Here is a 21390-nt window from a genome sequence, read left to right as displayed (position 1 = left end):
TCCCTACGCCACACATGCCTCATTAAGCACCAAGAGTTTCAAACACGCTTTGTGGTGGAAATTTCCCGAAATGGCACACCCATTTCCCTCTCCTCTTCGGGGAAACAACCTGAGTCAGCCTGGCCTCTTTTCCCTACAGTTCATAAAACCTTTATGAACTTCAGTTACCAAGACAGCCACTCCCCTTAAGGGCCACAGAATGCTCGTTAGTGTTTGTCCCCGTGCCGAATGTCCCCAGACACCCGAGCCGGAAATAGCCCTTCCCTTTTGACTTTGCTGTCGTCAGCCGATCCGTGCTGCTGCCTCACAGCGGGTTTGCTGTGAAGACTGTGGTGGGGGCTCCACGTGCACACGCAGGTGGGACACTGGGGACTCCCGACCGGTTGGTGACGTGCCTGGGCTCTGCCCCAGCCGTTTGCCCCGTGGGAACATTCTCACGCATTTGCCAGGTCACAGCCCGACTCTGGGTGACTGCGTTATGCAAAGATGGCCTCGATTGAGTTAAAAATTATTTTGCTCATTAGATCTCTACAGGAAAGACTGTCAGAATCTGTTCCTTTTTCCTGTAGGCTTATGAGGAGCGTAACTGGAGACAAGACGATAGGATTTTTTTAACCACCCATTTTGAAATAATTACAGATTCATAAGAAAGTGCAAAAAAAAAAAAAAAACAAACCAGTGAAGAGAGGTCCCATGTACACGTCACCCAGTTTTCCCCCACGGCCACATCTCCCGTCACTGGAGAACAGCATCTACACGGGGAAGCTGACAGCCGTACTGTGTATGCATACGGCTCTCGGCCATCCCATTGCATGTCGATTTCGCGTAACCGCCTCAGCGATCAGGAACTGACATCGTGGGGGCACCTTGCTGGCCCAGTCACTGGAGCCTGCGACTCTTGCTCTCGGCGTAGTGAGTTCAAGCCCCACGTTGAGTGTGGAGATTACTTAAATGAGTCAATAAATCTTAGAATTATCACTCAATAGCTGAACGTCCTGCCAGGCACGCTGCGCCCTCTCCGCCTCTCTCCACGGGGGGCTGTATGAGTTAGTATCTACGCCCGCTCGCTTCGAGAGCAAAAGAGGCATGATTAAGTACGACAGGGCAGCGGCTACAAACTGGGACTGTCCTGGGCACAGCCAGGCATACGGTCACCCTAATATTTCCTCGTGTGACTCCTTGAACCTTTCAAAGTAGGTACCAGCTACCCCCACACGCAGATGCGCCCAGGGTCACGTGGCTGGGGGGGTGGGGCGCCGAGCCAGCACCCAGGTGGTCTGGCTGTGGATCCGGACCACCGCCGTTGAAAGGAACCACCATGACCCCGTGGATCACCTCTTCTCCGAAAGGCATGGAAATTGGGTTCTAAAGAGAGGAGGGACTCTCTCGTCCAGCGTGCTTGCCAACCTGGCCTGGGGTTGTGGTGCCCGAGCCTGCACCCTGGGTGTGGCATGGCGTGGCATGGCGTGGCATCCTGGGTGGTCAGCGTGGGCCCGGAGCAGAAGTGCTGAGGGGCTCGGCCAAAGGGAACTCAGTTCTGTCTGGGGGCTGGGAGCCTGGGGGAGGTGGAGCGGGTGGAGGAAGTCCCTCAGAGCGGGTGGCCCCTGAGGGAGCCAGCTGGTAGTGAGTAGGGCAGGCGGTGGGCAGAGGGGCCCCTGGGAGATTGCGGGGCAGTGGGGGTTGCGGTGGGAAGGGAAGGGTGAGAGGCTGCTGGGACCATCTGGGTCCGGGCCTGGGTTGAAAGTAACGGGTCAGAAGCAGCTAACCTTGAAAAACAACTCGAAGTGGGCCATGGAGACAGGCAGAAACCCGAGACACAGGGGGCCCACCTCATCCCTTCATGGGCCTGAGTTCTGGAATAATCTGGAGCGGGGAGGGCCCTCAGACACCACCCCCTGGCGCCATCGGACTGGGCCTGGCAGGTCGCAGTGACGACAGGTCACGTCTGTACCGTGCAGGGAAGGGGGCTCCGATTTGAGCCCCTCCGACGTGCGTGATGCTTCTCATATGTGGTTGCTTTTGATTTGGTTTCCAACCTAGCCTAGACTCCGGGTCTCTGGCCGCTCCCACCCCCACCCCACCCCCCGCACTCTTCTCTTCCCCGTGGGTCACCCAACTGCCCTTCATTGCCTGGCCCTTCACACAGGCTGGCGTGGCCTCGCGTCTGGCCAGGGGTCCTCTGTACCAAAGATGTCAGCTCTGCTCTGGTTGGCCAGGAGAGCCTGTGTCCCAGCAGCCCCTCTTGCCTGTTGGAGAGAGTCCATCCCAGACCCTGAAACCAGACCCAAAGCGGATGCGAGTGAGAGGGTCAAGGCACTGTGCTCGGTGGGACTTTGTGGACTTTGCTGTGAATGTTGCAGGGCACCCTGTCGGTCCTGGGGGGCGGAGGCACGGTCCACACTTCGGGACGGTCACTAAGCACCTTGGGGTGGGCAGCGAGATAAAGCAGTTTTCCGGCAAGTGATGCTGGCGGGCGTCAGGGTCTAGAACTCACATGTGGGTAGTGTGGGCGGAGAGGAGGGTAGCCGAGGGGAAGAAGACAGAAGGGCGGCCGAGGGGAAGGTGACAAGAGGAAGGGAAGGTGACAGAACAGCGGTCAAGGAGAAGGTGACGGGTGGCCGAGGGAAGGTGAGAGGCAGGGCAGATGGGACTTTCTGCAGAGCCCCGCCCCCTCGGGTCTACACTTTGGGGAGCCTGTTGCCCGAGTCACATGGGTGCAGGGTATCTCAGCGGCGGCCGCCTCCGGACGAGACAGGGCCTGGCTTCCAGCCACCCAAGGAGCCCGGGAGGGGAGCCCGCAGGCTCCGCGCAGGACCAGTCCACCGCTGCTTCCCATGAGGCTGAACGTGCTCAGCACCCTGGCCCGGGGAGAGGCTGGGGGCCAGTAAAAGTGGCCACCCCTGTCGCCTGGTCAGCCCTGGCCTGGCCCCGGCCTGGAGCCTCAGCAACTCTCTGGGCGTTGACGGATGTGAGGGAAATCTCCGGAATCTGGGGCTTCATCGGGGTTTAGGGGCCTGGGATACTCAAGTGGAGTTTCTGGTCTCCCTGCACGTGTTCTGGGGGCTTGGGGACGGCGTATTGCCATCGATGTCACCGAGTGACCTTGTGACCGGGCACGGGAAGGGTCTGGGTTCTCCCGTCCTGCTTGGGGGGCAGTGCTCAGAGCCCCACCTTTGAGCCAGGACGTGAACTCCCAGGACGCACAGACGGCAGGGGAGGCAGACAGGAAGGTGAGGGCTGTGGGTCGGGGTGCCAGCACGGCGCGGGGGGAGGGGTGACTAGGCTCCGGCACAGGGGTCCTGGGCTGTGGGGGAGTGCCAGCAGGCTCGCTCACTCAGTCAGCAGAGAAGACCGAGTGCTCCACCTCAGATGAAGTCCCTCCAGCCAGCACGCAGACTCCAGCCCTGCAGGCCACACCCCTCCAGTCAGCCACAGCAAGAAGCCTCTGTCCTCGGGACCCTTGTCCCCGGGATCTGAGCCCGCTGCTAAAGCCCACACCACTCAGGCACTGACTGGGGAACTCCCCAGCAAGAGCCACTGGGGGGTTTTCGGGTACAGGGCCCTGGGTTTGGGCCAGAGCAGAGGGCCGCCTGCCGAGACCCCAGGAGCAGCCTCTCTGTCGGTCCCTGTGCTCGTCCTAGACCCTCCTTCCGCGTTCCTCCAAGGCCGGTCCTTGGCCCTCCTCTGGACTCTGTCTTCTACCCTGCCCTTCCTGCTCTGACTTGCCCTTCACCTTGGCCGGCAGTCAGACTGGACTCCGTCCCCAGCACCTTCTCTGCGAGCAGGTGTCCTCCCTTGCTAGGCTCATCCCCACCCCTCTGTTGCTCAGCTCACGCTCCCCATCACTCTGACACTTGCATCCACTCTGGGAGGTACTTTGGATGAGTGCTGTCATCCCCACTCCTGGAGGGAGAACTGAGCCGGGCCACCCCAAGAGACGGTCCTCAGGACGAGGAGGGGCCGACCTTCTAATGCTACAGCCATTTCCCTTCTCCTGCTCCATCTACTTCCAGATTCCAGTAAACAAGCCTGTGGACAGACCCACAGTCCCTTCTGAGCTACCCCAGCCACAAAGCACAGCTTAGGATCTTATCAGTGTGCCTGGCTGGCGGGCTCCCCTGGGCTCCCAAGATGTGGTTCCCCTGGCCCAAGGCCAGGCCTTGACCCAGGGGGCTCCAGCGTGGCTCCTACAGGGCCAGGGACATCTCCTGCCCTGTGCCGGAGCTTTCCATCATCAGCTGTGGGTGCTGGGACCCCGCAGGTGCATGGGCTGGGAAGTTTCTGTTGTAATGAGGGGAAACGGCCTGGCCACACTAGCGGATCCCACCCTGGCCTCAGGGCTACCCCTGCCAGCTCTCCCCGGGGTGAACCAGCCGGGGCCGAGAGCACAGGGCAGGGCTTGTGCACAGGTTCTCCTCGATCCCCCTGCCTGCTGCAGGCCAGGTGGGCGGGAGAATAAACAGCTCTCGCATTTAGCGGGAAGATTTACGGTGCCGCCGGAGGGGACCCGTCCCAGCCCTGTGCAGTCCGGAACGGCCCCGGAGGCGGGGACGATAAATCCAGCCCATTATTTTTTACGAGCCTCCCACCCCATAAACAACTCCTCTGGCTGGTGAGCCCAGCTTCACGCCCTTCTCCTGGCCTGGCCTCCAGCCAGCCCTGGCCGGGCACCGGGACCCCAGCACTTATTTGTGGCGCTGGCGGTGGGGATCTTCCTGTGCTGCAGCGCCTCAGGCCGCCCAGAGAGGACCGTGCAGGGCAGACGGTGGACCCAGCCCGAGAGGCACCTAGCCCTGGCCCCCTTGGCGGCCACAAGTCCCGTGGCCTCAGTTTCTGTTCCGTGAAGTGGGGCAGACATCGGTATTCGTTGATACTCACGAATTAATATTTACAAGGACTGCTCTGGACACAGTGTGCCTAGGCACCGCTGTGTGCCCAGCCCCGTGCCTGTGCTTTGCCACGAGTGATCAGATCCTGAGAACAGTCTTGTGCCGCTAAGTCCCTCTTGCAGGCGAGGAAGTGGACATTGAGAAGCAGAGAGATTTGTGCATGGAGCCCTCCCATGTGTGCCCTTTACCCATTACGGGCCTCGGAGGGTGCTCTTTTTCTGCCTCAAATGCCATTCCCCAGCCCCTCGCTTCCTGGAGAACTCGTCGTCCTCCTTCAGAACCCGGCTCGCTTTCACCTCCTCCGTGAAGCCACCTCTGACTCTTGCCAGACACGTCTTCCTCTCCGTGTGTGCCACAAGGTTCTGAGCGGCTCAGCTCGCTCACGCGCTCTCTCTCTCTCTCTCTCGCTCTCTCTCTCAGGAGACCCGTGTGTGAGCTCCTAGAAGGGGCACAGACATGTTTCTTACGCCGAACCCAGTGCGGGGAGCAGAGGAGACGTGCCGAGTGGCAGTGAAATGGGATGGGATTGACCTCGTAGGGGGGACAAAGGTCTGAATCGTGTGTGGCCTCGGTGGCAGGTCCCTCCCGTGGGCAGGATGCGCGGCACCCGGCGAGGACTTGCCCCGCACGTGGAGCCGGGCCGTGGTTCGGCTGGGGGCCGCGGCTGCCGGTCTCACCTGGGCTGGCTCCCCGGCTGCGTTCAGCATGCAGTCGGCCGAGGCCCCTCCAGCGAGGCCCCTCCAGAGCCCAAGTTTGCCAGAGGCTCAGAGACTCTCCCCTGCCACGGCCACCTCCTCGCCTCTCTGCCTACGCTGATTCTTCATCGGGGCACCTTTCCTCCCTGCTGCCCCAACCCTGCCCTCTTCCTCCCGGCGCCCTCCCCCCTCGTGCACCCAAACATGTATCCGGGGAAGCCACAGCTAGGCCGTCTAAGTTAGAATCAACGGTGAGAATCTGCGTTAAGTTCCCACAAGTGGTTACACCTGCCTTTGATATGAGCTCACGGGAAAGGGAGACGTACTCGACATTTGTTGAGTGCCTACTGTGTACCTAGCCCTTTATACCCTTTACTTCCCAGAGGATGCTTGGCAGGGACAGCCTCCACCACAGGGCACAAAGCAGGGGATGGGGGTGCCGGGAGGGACCGCAGCACCGCTGGTTTGGGACGGAGCCACACAAAGTGTCTCTGTCTCTCGAGCCCCCGCTCTGCACTGCGCCGCGGCAGGCCGCGGAGGAGAAGCGCCAGGGGCCGGGGGGCTGCTCTGTGTCCTCAGAGGACCTCCTGCTAGCGTGTCCCCCAGCGTTCTTACCGGCTCCTCCTCCCAGGGGCCCCAGGGCTGCTGTGGCAACACTGTGGGGGCCGGGCACCCCCCCCCAGGTCCCCTCCGTCTAGTCGCCTGTCGAGAGAGAAACGATTTGTTCCCTGGTCACGGCCAGGCCCATGGTCTGGGGGCTGTGAGCTGACTGTCCCCCATGGCTTCCTCTAGGGAGGGATATGGTTGTCAGATGAAAGAGAGGACGCTGTTGCCACTTGGGTTTCAGGTAAGCAACGAATACTTTGTTAGTGTAGGTATGACCCACGTGCCATCTGGGACATACTGATACCTGGAAGTGTCTGTTGTTTTTCTGAAATCCACACATAACTGGGCATCCTCTGTGTCTGTCAGGCACGTGTGTAAATCTGGCAGCCCTGGGAGGAGGAGAAGGACACCCCAGACCTCAGGCCTCTCGAGCCTGGGCGGAGTGAAAAGCCTGCCGGGCCTCAGACGGGCTTGGACGTGCTCGTGCTGACGCCTAGTGGTCAGCAGGGGAACTTCAGGGGGTCGGAAGGGGAGGGGGGCAGCCGCGAGGTGACCCAGGGGCCGGGGAAGAGGGGACACGGGGGAGACAGGTGGCCTTCACGGAGCACCTGAGACCCGAGGGGCTTCACAGAGCAGGAGGCTGGGCCGGTTCTGGCCGAACCGGGCAGAACCCGGAAACCAGGCCCACCCTGCCTCAGCGACGCCCACGGAGCTCTGCAAACGTTTGTCCACGCGTGTCTGCCCAGACTGCCGCGTGGTCCTCGCATCCACTAGACAGGCTCCCTCCCATCCCACAGAGACAGCTTTCCGGGGGCCCGGGTGTCGGACCTGGTCCAGGCACCGGCGGGGCGCCGGAGGAAGGCTCGTGTCCGTCCCTGCTTTCCGAGAGGGCAGGCCCGGCCCAACCCCCCCTGCTGTCACCCGGGATGCCGGGAGCCAGCCACGTCTCAGCAGCGCGTCGCACGCGGTGCCTGCCCACACGGTGAGCAGCGGTGACCGTGTGGGCCGGACATCCCGCTGGCCTGGCTCGCGGCTTCCGCACGGAGGCTCGCACAGGTGGTGCTCTGCGAAGGCTCATGGAATGTGCGAGGGCCCGACGAGCGCCTCGTGAGCCGCCTCCTGACGTGGCAGAAAGAACGCGGAGCCTGAGAGCCGGGGCATCGGGAGCCCCAGGGGACAGAGTTGAAAGGTTCTGTGTAGACGCCGGGCTGACTGCTGCGTGACCCAGTGGAAAAGGAGGGCTTTTGTCTAGATGGTCTCCAACGTCCCTTCCAGTTCTAGCTTTCCAGAAAACTGGTCCCTTCTGGCTGTTTGCTGGCATGTAATCCACAGCGAGACCGCTTCACTTTAGAGCCATGACTTGTCTACAACCGCTGCGCCTGGAACCCACCGCCCCGCGGGCGTGTGTTGAACGCCCAGGAGCGGCTCGACTGTGGTCGCGGCCCCTGCGAGAGCGGAGCCCGCGAAAGGCACAGAGGAGAAGCAGCCCGGTCTTGTGGAACGGTCTGGTGTAGAGGGGACCCGGCCTAAACACACGCGGGAAGAAAGCGCAAGTAGGCCAGTGAGCAGATGACGGGGACGGTGTTAGGAGTCCAGTCGCAGGAGGGTTGGACCTCCACGGCTGGCCCAGCTGGGCGGCAAGCACCGAGAGGAGGCGGCGTGCGAGTTCAGAAGGGCCGGTCCGTCCCGGCAGGGGGCCGCTGAGCCTGAAGGAAGGGCGGCCGGCAGTAGGAGGGCCGAAGCGTCCTGCCTAGGGGGCGGGGGGGTGGGGGGCAGTGAGGGAAGGTCAGACCCACCGAGGCAGTGAGACACGGGCAGGGGGGCAGCCGAGGGGGCCCCAGGGTGGTAGGTAGGGTGTGGGGCGAGCGTGTGACCGCTGCTGGAGAGGGGCCCAAGGGGACCTTGTCCCTGCTCCACCCCACCAGTTGGGAGATCTCTCTCTGAGCCTCAGCATCGTCACCCCTCAGGTGGGCCTGCTGACAGGACCTGTGCCCAGAGTCGTGCAGACAGTCAATTAGGGACATTCGCAAAGAGGCAAATTGCACGGGGCCTGGCCTTGAGGGGCTCTGGGTGAGCGGGAGTCTGTGGTCTCCTGTACTCCCACTCCCCAGGTGGGGGCGCCCTGCTCCGTGTCCCTTGGGCAAGCCACCCAACTTCTCTTCTCTCCTTCCTCCTTTTCACTTGCAAGGTGGGGAGAACAGGTTACTCGGAGAAGTGCCCGGGAGGCTTTGAGGAGATTATTCATGTAAAGAGTTAGCGTATACAGCAGGCGCTCACTGACAGTAGCCGTGGTTGTCATCAGCCTGCAGCGAGTTTCTGGTGGGCCCCCAGATCCGGCCCCCTGGATCCCCAGGCCTCCCCTCAGTGGTGACCTCTCTGTGCCTCGGCGCTCCCATCTGTTAAGTGGGGCTAATACCCTGGTGTGTGGAACAGCTCGGCACACGGGCAGCTCTGGGCAGTCGGGCTCGGTCATGGTCGTCGTTCGAATCCCCGCTCCCCCAGTGGCCCATCCCTGCCACCGCTCCTGTGCCTTTCCGTCGTGGCACGGCCTTTCCATGTTTCCTTCATCCCCCTGGTTTTCGCCTGCCTTGCTTGGACGGCTTGCCTCGTCTGGGTTGGGGAAGGCGGTAGCGTCTTCCTGCCACCCCCGAAGGCTCCAGCCTCTTTCTGGGCTCCGTAATTTTCTATTGATGAGGTCGAAGGGGAGGGGAATCCCTCCCTCCGGAGGTGGGGGGAAGGGCGGAGCAGGGTAATTGTTCTTCTCTCCCGTTCCCAGCTCGCCTTCCCTCCCCGTGTGTTTAAGGGACATGGGTGCGGAAAATGTTATTGATGAAGTCGCCATAGCAACGACCCTCGGGAGGCACGCATTCCGGCTTTGTTATCCTGGGCCAGGGCAGAGAGAAAGGCCCAGCTCCTAAGTACAAACAGATTGGGCCCGTACCCCCCCGCCCCCCGCCCCGTCCTGCTTGAGATGCATCCGTGAACTTTGCTTTGCCGAGAAGACGCGATGTGCACACTGGCTTGGGGCAGGCAGATTCTGCAGTGGTTTAGCTCTGTGCACATTCTCGTGGAGAATCCAGACGTGACGGAAGGCCTTTGGGAAAACTAGGCCCTGGCGGGGAAGGGCTGCCGGGGCCCGTCCCAGGGCCCGGAGGAGGCAAGAATCGAGAAGGGGCCCATCGCGAGGAAGCCCTGGGCACCGGGCAGCCGAAGGCAGGGCCCGGGACCCCGGCCCTGCTCCCCAGGCACGGCGCGGCCCTGGCACATCCTTCCCCGCCCTGATCTAGCCTCCGTGTGCTTGCTCATGAGATGGGCATGGCCGTACCCATGTCTGCGACTCATGATGAGGGCTCAGTCACACGAGAGCGTCGTCAGAGCCCTAGTCTCTATATCACGTGTTCTGAAAGACTGAGAAAGGGCTCCTGATTGTGTCCCAGACCCAGCCTTTCTCCCTCTCCCACGGCCACTGCCCTCCCCTAGGCTCCTTTGTCCCTTTCAGGGTGATAGCGCCTCCCATGTGCTTGTGGCCCGTGCTGGCTGCCCTCTGACAGCATCCACAGCTCTCTGCCACGGAAGTGCACCCCTACCCTATTTACAACCTTCCTGTGCCCGCCCCCCTCCCAGCCTGGGACGCAGTCCCTCAAGCTCTTATCTGTGTCCTTAGCCTCAGTGGCCCAAAGAAGGGGAGGGCACACTGAGTGAGCGCCTGGGAGGCCCGGCCTGTGACTTAGCCACTTTTATATGGATGGAAACTAAGGCTCAGAGGGACACGGTTGCCCAAGGTCCTGAGGGCAAGTGGCAGAGTCTGAAATCGGACCCCGTGACGCGGCCGTGAAGCGTCTGTCTCCTCATCACTCCCCGCCCCATCCTGGGCACAAAGAGACACTCGGTCGGAGTTTGCAGAGCATCATTAGATTTGGACGGGTTAGATCAAATTAGATTCGACCTGGCGGGCAGCCTGGCCTGACTGGCACCGGGTCCCTGAAGACCAGGATTTCTGGAAACGACTCTGAAATTCAATCTTCTTTCCCCTCTAGGCAGGGAGGTAAACAGGCCTTCCTGCTGAACTTGGCACTGTGGTTACTCCCCATATCAGGACGGGGAGCCGGGCCAAGGGAGGCTGCACCCCGCCCAAGGATGCCGTCTTGTCGTCCGGCTCCCAAGAGCACATGCCGTGCAAAGCAGGGGCCGCAGGAGGACAGAGTCTGGGCCAAGGTCCTTCCGTTCTGCGGCTCATGGAGAGCCGCGCCGTGCCCGGCCCCGGGCTTGGCCTCTGCCCTGAAGGAGCCTACGGGCTGGCATCGGTAGAGACGGCGTGCCGGTTAGAACTGGCCAGAGTGCCCCGGCCCCCTCAGGGGAGCCGGGGTGGGGCTGCAGCACAGGGGGTGGAGCGGAAGACGCTGAGGCCTCTTCCGGCAAGGAGCCCAGGACCGTTCCCCTGGAGCACCTCACATGCCGTGGGGTTCACCTATTCAAACTCACTTACCCTCGGCAGTAGCTGTGCTGGTAACACTACCTGTCAGCTCACTGTCCTCAGGACAGCCCCCCCGGGAGAGGGCAGAGGGAGTGCCACCTTCTTTACCCCTGGGGCCGAGGCAGAGGAAGCCCCACGCCAGGCTCCAGGAGACGGAGCTAGAGCCCCTTCCCCTGCCCAGGCCTGAGCCACCTTGGTCGAGCTCATCCGTAAGGTGAGGGACTGACGTGGGTCATCGTAGGTTTGGACTGTGTTAAGGGAGAGGCAGGGGGCTGTCCCACGAGTGACCGCGGGACTTGTCAGAGCCCTTAATGTGTGCTGTGGAGTTCCCGAGGTGCCGTCCCAGAGAACGCATGGCTGCGAATGCCACATAACGCCGTCACGATTCTCTGTGAGATGCTGTCAGGCGGGACAGCCTTCGTCTCTCCCTTCCTCCCTCCCTCCTCCTCTCCCACCCTTGCTCTCCTTGTATTTCTTTCACCCCTGTGCTGGGCACTGAGGACACAGACAAGGATAAAGATGTCCCTCTAAGTTCCCCATGGCGGCTGAGGAGGGTGACTTCGCAACCACGCGCATGTAGCACAAGGTAGACAAAGGCAGGAACCCGCTCTGTGCCACACGCATCACGTAGTTCTATCATTCGAGTGTCGTGGCAACCCTTGGAGGTAAAGGTCATGACAACCCATTTCCCAGCTTAGAAAACAGAGACCCGGAGAAGAAGGCATCTGACCAGAGGCTCAGGTATAACACATCTCAGCCCCAGCCCCTCTTGAGCTCTGCACAGCCTTCCTCGGGGTGCCTAGAGGATGGTGAGCCCACGGGCAGGCCACCCTCTGGGCCCGGGAGCTGGCCCCTCCCTCTGGCTCTCCGCGTTCGGTAAGACCCGCTACGTGCAGCCAGGGTCCTGGGCACCGGGACGTAGCGGTGGACGAGGCCCCTTCCTTCCTGCGGGAGCTCTCTGGTTCGTGGGAGAGGTGGCCGCAGGTCGACGTGCACGGGGGAGAAACGGAGCGGTCCCTGCCTCCCACCCCATCAGCACTTTGCCGACTGGAAGGAAGAGACACGGAGCCAGGAGACTCGGTCACGTCTCTGTCACGTAGCGGGGGCTGTGCCCAGTGCTGCCCGGAGGCATCGGTCTCACGGGCTGGCGCATCGGCTCGTCGCTCAGCTGAGAGCCCGCGACCTTTCTGAGCGGTCATGGTGGGTGTGGGCCAGGCCTGTCCGAGGCCGCCCTCGTGCCTCCGGCCCGGTGGGAAGGCCGGCACGGCTGCAAAGGGAGAACAGGACTCAGAGGACGAGCGGGCGAGGAGTGGGGGGGCGGGCAGGCTGCTCAGGGAACCTCGTGCTGCTCGGAAAGGCTAAAGGGGTGACGCAGGCACAAGAGTCGAGGCCTCGTGCGAGCCTGACGGTCCTGTAGCTGAGCTGAGGCTCCGCCCTCATGCGCGGTGGTAGCCCGTGTGAGGTCACGGGAGCCAGGGGTTACGTGCTTTGTTGAGGCGCTGCTCAGAGAGCTTCACGGAGGAGGAGGTGTCTGAACCGGCCTTGAATTTTAATAGGTGTTTAATTCCGAAGACAACCACTGGTGCCAGGTTCCCAGTTCTGTTCACCCCGCGAAATGCTGCCAGTCCGCCTTCTGGGTCCCACAAGTGTAGCTCAGGGACCCCGGGGTGGGAGAGTCTGGCTGGGAGCCCAGCAGCCTGGATTACAGTCCTGCCATGTGATCTGGGACAGACACTTCCCATCTGGGGGCCTCATTTTCCCCTTCTGCAGGATGGATGGACAAGATGGGCCACAGGGATCCATCTGTGGCTCTGCCAGCCACGCCTCACCTCTTCTCGTGGGCTGCAGAAGCCGGTGTGCCCCCGAGTGAGGAGAAGGTCATGTGCTTACTGCGTCTGTAGCTGGTAGAGCCGAATTACGGGCACAGAGGCGGCCAGGTTCCTTCCAGGCCCCAGGCCGGCAGTCGTAGCCGTCTGGGGAACGGTCGCTGACACCATGGTGATGCCCGGTTGGCCGCCATGGCGGGGAGGAGGTGCCTCCAGAAGCCCTCAGGCCGAGAGGAGCCCAGCCCCACGGGAAGCCAGCTGTTGGTGGCTGCTCTTCTCGGGGGCTTGCTCCGTATCGGCCTGTTTCCCAGCACGGTTGCTGCTTGGCTGTGAGGCCCAGACCCGTGTCCCAGACCCCCGTGGAAGAGGGGAAGGTTATTCCATTCCCCTCCCTTCGTGGAGGATCCCCTCCCAGGCAGGACTTATATTGGACAGTGAGGTCACTGAGAAGGCTCAGAGCTCAGCCTGCCCGCAGGGCCCGGCCAGAGAGTCATGCTAAGCCCAGAGAGGAGAAATATGGCCACCGTGTCAGCGCTGCGAGTTGAGGCTGGGGACCGAGGAAGGCTTCCTGGAGGAAGGGACGCAGTGGCACTTGGCCTTATGGAGCGAACACCTTATGGGACACCTCGCGGGTTGACCGTTTCCTGTAGCGTCCAGTCTGTGGCAGGTGCAGGGACAGAGACACCCCCTTGCCCCGGCAGAGGCGAGAGGTGATGAGTGCCTGAGAATGGATGGGGGATGGGGACCTAGCTTCAGGCCCACCTGCACCCCCAGGGGTTCCAACAGCAAGGTCAGGAGTCAGCACCCACCCCATTCTCCTCCACGATGACTCTCCTCTCAGCCAACTCTCCCCTTGTTTTGGAAAGTATCGTTTTTAATTAAAAAATGTGTTAATGTTAACATGTGATAGATTTTCAGTTTCTATTTTTACAAATACAAACCGCCCCATTTAGTTTCCAGGATAGCAGATATTAGCAGCTACAGCACGTCAACACGTGAACAGAAGCTCGCAGGCTCCCGTGTAACGGTCAGAAACGTACAGCGGTCCCAAAGCCCTCTCTGCTGACGATCCAGCACTGGCCCTGCGCTCGGCTGGAGGAAAAGTGCCCCGTGCTTCGGAGCCTGGGTGGGGAGTCCTCGGTGGGTCCCCTGACCTCACTCAGGACTTTAGGCGGAAGACGGGGGCCTCGCCTGCCTCTCCCACGGTTGCCAAGGCCACTGAGATGGACACGTTTGAGGTCAGCCCATCACTGGTGGGGCTTGGGGCCCGCCCTTCCGGCCCCAATGTCACTGCTTCCACGTCGACTTAGACTGGAACTCCGGATTACCCCCTAAGTTACCCTTTGCCAGAGAAACAACAACAGCGTGGCTCATTTTTAAGTCTGGATTCTCAGAAAGAAAGACTGCCTGATTGCAAGGCCACAGTGGAAGAAAAAGCTGAGGGACTTCTAAAGCCTTGTACTCAGTTTAGCAGCCAAAGTTCAAGGCCACATCCGCTCCCCAGTGACAAATTTATGGTTAGTGATAATTAGCAGGGTTTCTGGTGAGTTGTGTTTCTTTGGCTGGGAATGGAAATTGAATCTCTCTCTTCACAGATGAGCGTGAGTGCAAACAGGGGCCCTCAGGCTCTTCCCAGTTTAGGGAGAAAGCACAGATCCGTTTGAGTGGCATCGATTGCCTGTGCCAGTCCCAGGACAGCCCTGGGCGGTTAATACGGGGGGTGGTGGTGTGGGGGTCGCGTGGGGTCGCCATCGGGAAGCCCTGTGCAACCGGTGCAGTTTGAGACAGGCCTAGGATTTTATTTGTGGAAGACAGGAGGGGCGAGGGCGTGGAGGGGGCGGTGCCAGGGGTCGGTCAGCAGGCAGCGTGAAATCGCAGGCTGGAGTACAAGTAGGAGGCGGAGGGAGACGAAGCTGGGAAGAAGCCCGAACACCAGCCCCTGTACCTCGTGGGCACCAGGGAGCCATCATCAGGGTGGTGGTGGTCAGGGAGGCCCCTTGGCGGCCACCCCCCACTGGCCGGCCCCTGGCCAAGGCGGGAGTCTCTTGGGAGACCTGATGAGAGACAGCGTATGTCTCAGTGGCCCGTGAGATCCCCTCAACTGAGAGCCTTCTCTGAGGGGGGGCTGCCGGGCCTAGACAAGGTCCCCGTGAGGACCTCTCTCCAGATCCACAGAAGATCCCGGCCTTCGGTGCCCCCGTAGAAAGACCTAGCGTCGGAATACCTACGCTGTCTTGTCTGTGGAGCACAGATTATCATTCCCGTTTTACGGAAGACTCAAGAAGTGAAGCGATTTTTTCTGAGACACGCAACCGGGAAGGAGGCCAGGCGCATGCCCACAGCTGCTGCCCTGGCAGTGACCGAAGAGAGCCATGCCACTTGGTGAGGCTGGCTCTCCCCGGCTCGCAAGGGCCGGCTGTGCACCGCTCCCCAGCTGCACCTCCAGGGACCTCTCCTGGCGCTGGGCGTCAGCCGTGCTAGGGCGTTGGCACCCCGGCAGCGGGCCGACGCTCGCACCCACCCCGAGCCCCGTCGGCACCCCCACTCCCGGTTCCGCGTCGCGCAGCGCCCCCGTCCGCCAGGCGTGCACGGGTGCTGTTGTGGACTCTGGCCAGAGGAAGGGGCTGTCTCTCCAGATGAACTTGAAGCTTCCTACAAGGAGCCCTGTTTGTTCCGCTGCTGGGTCGTTGGTCACGCTCTGCGTCTGTCCAACCGCGTGCCTGGAATAAGTAAGGCAAGTGAGGTGAAGGAACAACGTGGGTAGTCAAGTCAGGTGAAACCAGAGGTCAGCACGCTGAGCAAACTGCAGGCTTTACTCGTGGCCGTTTCTTCGTTTTACTGATATTTAGACTTTTTAAAACTCTCTGTTGTGGGGCCTCTGGGTGGCTGAGTCGGTTGAGCTTCTGACTTCGGCTCGGGTCATGATCGCCGGGTTCGTGAGTTTGAGCCCCGCATCGGGCTCTCTGCCCACCCCCCCCCAAAATAAATAAACATTTAAAAATACATCTTGGTTGTAGCTGCCAGGGTGTTTGTGTTTTTAAATAGATGTCAGATCTCAGTTGCCCCCCCGCCGCCGCCACCCATGCTTAAAGTGGACAGGGTCAAGACTGAGCCAGTCCTGACACACACGTGGGCCACCTAGGGGAAGGGAGACCCCCGTGTGTCCCCGCCCGTGGCGTTCCTTTCCTCCGTCCAAGGCTGGCTGCTCTCGGGTAGGACACGGAAGTAAGGTCTCAGGGCGCTGTGTGGGCGGACAGCAGCTCCTCCTTTCATCTGCCCTTAGCCTCTTGATGGACTTGTGACCTACAGCCTCTCACTTGACCCCAGTGACCTCATAAATCCTGGAAACTCCTCACAAATCACCAGGAAGATAAACATCAACTGGGGTCAACCGGAGGGGTTCCGAGCCACTCCAGGCAGGCTCCCGGGGTGGGGGGAATGTCCCAGGAACTACGGGTGACTGAGGAGAGAGGCACACGGCCCACCCCAGGCGCCCCTCGTTGTCCCCATTATGCCAGAGCCCTCAGGGAACATTTCCATGTAACTCTCTGTGAGCACTGACTGGAGGCCAGGCCTCTGGAGCCTCGAGGTGAATGGTCCATGGTCCTTGCCCCAGAAACTCAGGGTGGCCCAGCTCTCTGCGCTCCACAAGGCCTCTGGGCCAGGAGTGGGAAAGAGGTTTAGACTCTGAGGTGCTGGTCCACGTCCTTGTGATGCCTCTCAGCGTACCGTGGGCCTTTGGGCAGGTGTCTCAAGCATGGTTTCCCCACCTCTGAAGGGAGCGCTTGCCTTTATAGGGGCAAGGAGCCCGAGCACATTGCTCCTGCCTAGGGTTTGGAGCCCCAGTAGAGTCTCGGGGAGCCTGGAAAGAGAGGAGACAGGAACACAGCTGGCCTTGTGAGGGACAGAGCTTCTGAGCCCAGCCGGGAGGACGAGTCGGAAGGGCCCGCCAAGCAGGTGCGACAGGGGCAGGGCTCCAGCTACAGGATGGGGACACGAGCAGGCGGTGGGGTGGCCCGGCCCCAGCACCCTGGGACAGGCTCCCCTCTCTGATGCCTCCCAACCAGCAAGGCAGGGGGCTGGGTCTTCGCAGAACAAGGCACCCGAGGTCCGCAAACCTTTAAAAAGTAGCGTCTTTAAAAAGTAGCATCTGCCAACCAGCAGGAGCCTCGGGGTGAGATTGTGGCAATGGTGACCCGCGTGCCCCGGGACACGGAACAGGCTCCAGGGGGGTACAGGGGCGTGCGGACGGAGCCGGAGGTCGTACGGGGCTCTGCGTTTGGGAGTGAGGGTTCCTCGGGTCCTGGGGCGCACTGCAGGGACCGGGGACAGAGACAGACCCCCCTCTGGCAGCTGGGGGGTGGTGTGTAGGTCAGGGCGTGGCCGTGGGGCTGGTGAAGATGAGCCTCTGCCACCCTGAGGTCCAAGAGAGCAGCACAGCTGCCTCTGACTCGTGCAGGAACGCGGTGAGGGGTGGCCGCGCAGGGCCGACGGCGCCTCCCAGGCCACACCTCTCCTGACTGCTGCTCCCCGCCCCCCCCCCGTGGTCCCCTGACCCGTCAGGGTCCCCTCGGGGCCCAGCCGCCTGCCGCGCTGCTGCCATCGTTTGAGATGCCGCCGCGCCTGCTTTAGTAGGGAAGCGGTCCAAAGCCCCGACCTGAACTCGGTTCCGTAATCCGACCTAGGGAGGAAACGCTTCTTCCATGGGTCCCCTGGTTTCTCCCCAAGACCTCTCCCGCTGGACGGCTAGGTGCACACCCCGCCGTGCGCGGACGGTGCACGTGCCAACGGCGGCCCCAGAACGCTGCACTTGATGGTGACGTTTTAGAGGCTGCCTCTCTTCAGCCTGAAATTTTCTCTCTCTTCCCTCCTCTGGTCCTCTCTCTCTCTCTCTCTCTCTCTCTCATCTGTCTCTTCCCAGAGGGTATGAACTGCATGAACAAAGACCACGGCTGTGCCCACATCTGCCGGGAGACGCCCAAAGGTGGGGTGGCCTGTGACTGCAGGCCCGGCTTTGACCTTGCCCAGAATCAGAAGGACTGCACACGTAGGTAGATGGAGGCAAATGGGTCAGACATCCCCATGTGTCTCCTGCCATTGCTTTATTGGGGGGTGGGGGGATCTGTCCAGTCGGCTGGACGTTTCCCAGGGAGGGCTCTCCGCCCCTCGGGGTCGAGAGGAGGGCAAGGTCCCTGAAGAGGCCTGGGGAGGCATGAGGGATGAGGGCTGTGATCGCTAGACACGGCGGTTTCCCCACCTGGCACGAATCACCGACAGCCCCGGGGCAGGACCCTGCTCAATAGCCCTGCCGGCGCGAGCTGTGACCCTGACCCCAGAGACCCATGGGCCCTGAGCCGAGCCCTCCCACGGGTATGGAGGGCTGTGGCACAGAGACCTACAAGCCCAGGCTTCCCTGGGGCCAGGGCTTGGCCCTTGGTGACAGGATGATATCAAGAAGGAAAGGAGCTTGGGGGGGAGGGGACCCAGCCCAGCCCGTGCTGACCTTATTTCCAGGATCACAGATCGGAGCTTTCAGGCTGCCCCGCGGGGCCCACTGTAAATGGTGATTCCCTGGGAGATCTGGGTTGAATGAGGCCTCTGGCCAAAGGTGCCATTCAGGACCAGCTTGGAGGTCAGCCCACGGGGCACAGGTGTCATTCAGCCCCTTAATGTGGTCCTCCCCGGGAGGACTGGGAGCCCGCAAACGAAGCAGGACCGTGGCCAAACACACGAGTCCCCAAGAGCGTCAGACCCAGCTCCCAGCAGCTGCGTGGGGAGTGGCGGGGTCGGCCTCGGCTCACTGGGCAGCTGGGACGCCCGCCATGGTGCCACGTTTGCTCTGTGTGTACGAAGAGCTGAGGGAGGCCGGTGTGCCTGCTGCCCACGTCTGGCCAGAGACGCGTGCTTCGTTCCAGCCCCGCTCTGTGATGCAGAGAAAGGTGTGGAGGAGTCCGAATCCGATTCCCGGTAGAGAAAGCAGCCCCAGCCTTGCCACTGAAATGGGAGACTGAGCTGACCAGCGCTCACAGAGAAACTGGCCTTGCTTTCCATCCTTCATTCCGTGGAGAAGACAGCTGGCCCTTGCCGGCCTGTCGTCCTTAGTCCGTGATTGTCATCAGCTGTTCTGTGGGTGGCCGCCACACCTTTCCCAGCCCATGCTCCTCAGTCACCAAGGTCTTGGGGACCCACATGCACTAGGCACAGTCCCTGTCTCCAAGGAGCTCGTGCTCCAGCCCCCACTCGTGATGCGTCCTTTCCCCGAAGTGGAGATGCTTCCTTCTCCCCAGGCACGTCCCGAGATGCGGGCAGCCTCCCTCCTTGTTGCTGGCCTTTCCTGTGGGGCCTCACAGATGAGCGTGTGGGTGGTCACCACGGGCGAGTGCCCGGCTCCAGCCCCAGGACTTTGCCAGGCCCTCTGTCCTCTGCTTCGGACAGTTCCTTTAACTACAGAGAAACCCGCTGCGCCTGGTGCCCTTCAGAACCGAGAGTGCAGAATTGCAGCTTTCCCAGTCCTCCGGACCAAGGCCAGGGACAAGCACGTGTGGACTGGGCAGGCTTGTTGACAGGCTCAGCCAGAAGTAAAGAGTGTTCCTTCCACAGCAAGACTGGCCAAGCCTTGAGCTGGGTGCTGGGGAGAGAGCTCTGCGAGCCACAGGCGGTGGCTGGGACCCACTGAACCGTCTGGGATGAGCACTGCAAGGGAACAGGTTGCTCAGAGGACGTCTCCCGAGGGGCCGAGCTGATCTGAGAGGTCGGGGACAAGGCAGGGCCCTCTGTGAGCAGGGAAGCAACCCCCCCCCCCACCTCCCCACCCTTCAGTGAGAAGACTCAAGCCCTCGACCCGAATGTTTGCTGGTTAAAGAAATAAAAGCCCCACCCTCTCCGCTGGCGGGGGCTCCGTATTGCCAAGGTGTTTATAGAATCGGATACCGGTCCTGGGGGCAAGGAGTGGGTGACCACAGCCCTCCTGTGCAGGGCCCGCGTGGATGGCTCTGGCTCCTGCCGTGTGGTCGACGTGAAGGGTTAGCATAAAGTTGGCTCTGAGGCTTTCCCCCTGGCCCTCGAGGCCGACTGAGGTCTAGGAAGTTCTACATCCGGATTTGGGTTGGGGGCCTAGCCCGCCTCCGTGGGCCAGCAGGACCCAACTCTTCTATCCAGAGTGCGGGGCCCACGCCGGGGCCCGAGGGGCTTTTTCCATCCCTTCTTGGTGGTCCCGGAGCTCAAGGCGCCAGCACGCACTTCCACGTACAAGCTGTGGGCGCTCTCGGTGCCCGCTAGCTCGGCCCCCACGGTCCATGAGATGCGGGCACGCCCGTGTGGGGGAGCACGGGACCCTCAGCACGGCCCTCCCCCAGCTTGCCTCGGACAGACCTTCGCCCTCGGAGTCGCTTGCAGGGCGCGGCCCATCTCCTGGAGCCCAGAGCTTGGAAACAACTGTCTGCGGTGTCCTCACGGCCTCCTCACGCCTGCACCCCTGCCCACTGTGAAACGAAGCTTCTCTCAATCTGGGGAGGCACGTGACGTCCAGCCCGAGGCAGGGCTGTGCCTGGGGCTCTGCCCTCACCTGAAATCTGTGGCCGCCTCTGTCCTTGGCTTCCCCGGGGCTCTTCCTAGGCAGAGAGCTGAGCTGTTTCAGAGACGGGAGACTGTGACCGCAGGCTGCCGGGCTCCCCAGGAAAGCTGAGAGAAGAGATGCTCCTGTGGAGAAGGGGCCAGAGGGGCTCCGCACTCCAAGTCCCCGTTGTGCTTCCTGAAGAGTTGTGCACGTCCTCGAAATGTCACCCCGGAGGTTGGGTTCCTCCTCCAGACGGGACGTTAGCTCCCTGTGGCAGAGGCAGCCCGGCAGAGCCTGTCTCTGGTTGCAAGGACGGCATCTGAGACACTGAGCAGAAGCCACTCTCTTCGTGTCCTCCTCAGCCGGCAGGGAGACGGCACGTGTCCAGGCTGACAGGGTCCCCGCCATCACTGGGGACGGACGCCATGGAGGCTCTGTGCCGTGCCCTGGGTGAGAGGGGTGCCTGGGAGAGGCGGCCGCGGGCCTCGGTTCTGGAATGTTTGGGACCCGTCGTGGGGATCTGCCACCCAAAGGAGCGTCATTAATCCAGACCGCCACTCCGGAATCTTCGGCCCCTCCGACGGTGGTTGGCCTGAGATTTATTTTTGCATATTTGATCATCACTGGGGTCCTGCCAAATACATGAAGAGCGTAGATAGAATTCTAGATAAGTGGTTAAGGTGCCAGGAAGACAGCCCGTCCTCAAGGCCCTGGGGCACCGTTTGCATACAGGCGATGCGCACCCTGTCATCTTATGAGCTGAGTAAAGCGGGGGCTGCGAGAACCCCTCGCACAGAGATCTCGGATCTCCTTCGGCTCTACTTCTCACCCTGAGACGGGATAATAAGCAGTTTTCTTTTAAATAAACCGGAATTTATCTTCTCCTACCTCAGACCGGCTGTGTTTTGTTCGGCCCCCTTTTGGCCGACCCGGGTCGCTGATGCCGTGAAACGTTTTAAGACTCTGTTAGACGCTGCAAACTACGTGACGTGTTTCCATAAGAGGTCATTCTCAAAAGCGCACCTGAGATGACATTAACGTGCATATGTTCTGTCTGTTTGGACACTGCCTCCGGGGGATCCGGGCTCTGAGGGGATACAGGTGGAGACGGCCGCTGGGACTAGGAGGGAGCAGACTTCTGTGGGGACACCCTCCCGCACACGGAATGAGTGTCCCCCTCGCCTCGGGCCCGCCACCTCCCTCCCTCGCCTGGCAGGGCATGCCTGGCATTTGTCCCGTCCAGACAGGCAGTGTCTAAGTGCCCCTGGAACCTAGGAAGGATAAAATTGTCTCCCCTAGCGCTTTCTTCCCCAAACACCGTCCGAGTCTGTCAGCTGGAGCCGGC

General features: G+C 61.5%; 1 protein-coding gene across 3 annotated transcripts in view; it reads left to right on the top strand.

Moving 5' to 3' along the window:
- SCUBE1 (signal peptide, CUB domain and EGF like domain containing 1) overlaps positions 1 to 21390 on the top strand; it is a 134792-nt gene that overhangs the window by 56822 nt on the left and 56580 nt on the right. For 2 of the 3 annotated variants that reach the window (XM_078449372.2, XM_078449373.2), the window contains exon 5: positions 17412 to 17537. The exons of the other annotated variant lie outside the window; for it this stretch is intronic. In XM_078449372.2, coding sequence (XP_078305498.2) covers positions 17412 to 17537 — 126 coding nt within the window. The remainder of the gene's footprint in view (positions 1 to 17411; positions 17538 to 21390) is intronic. 3 annotated transcript variants of the gene reach the window in all.

Source organism: Panthera onca, chromosome B4 (genome assembly GCF_046562875.1).
Source record: "Panthera onca isolate mPanOnc1 chromosome B4, mPanOnc1 haplotype 2, whole genome shotgun sequence".
Taxonomy (NCBI): Eukaryota; Metazoa; Chordata; class Mammalia; order Carnivora; family Felidae; genus Panthera; species Panthera onca.
Note: the sequence above shows the minus strand (reverse complement) of the source record. Positions and strands in the feature narration are given on the sequence as shown.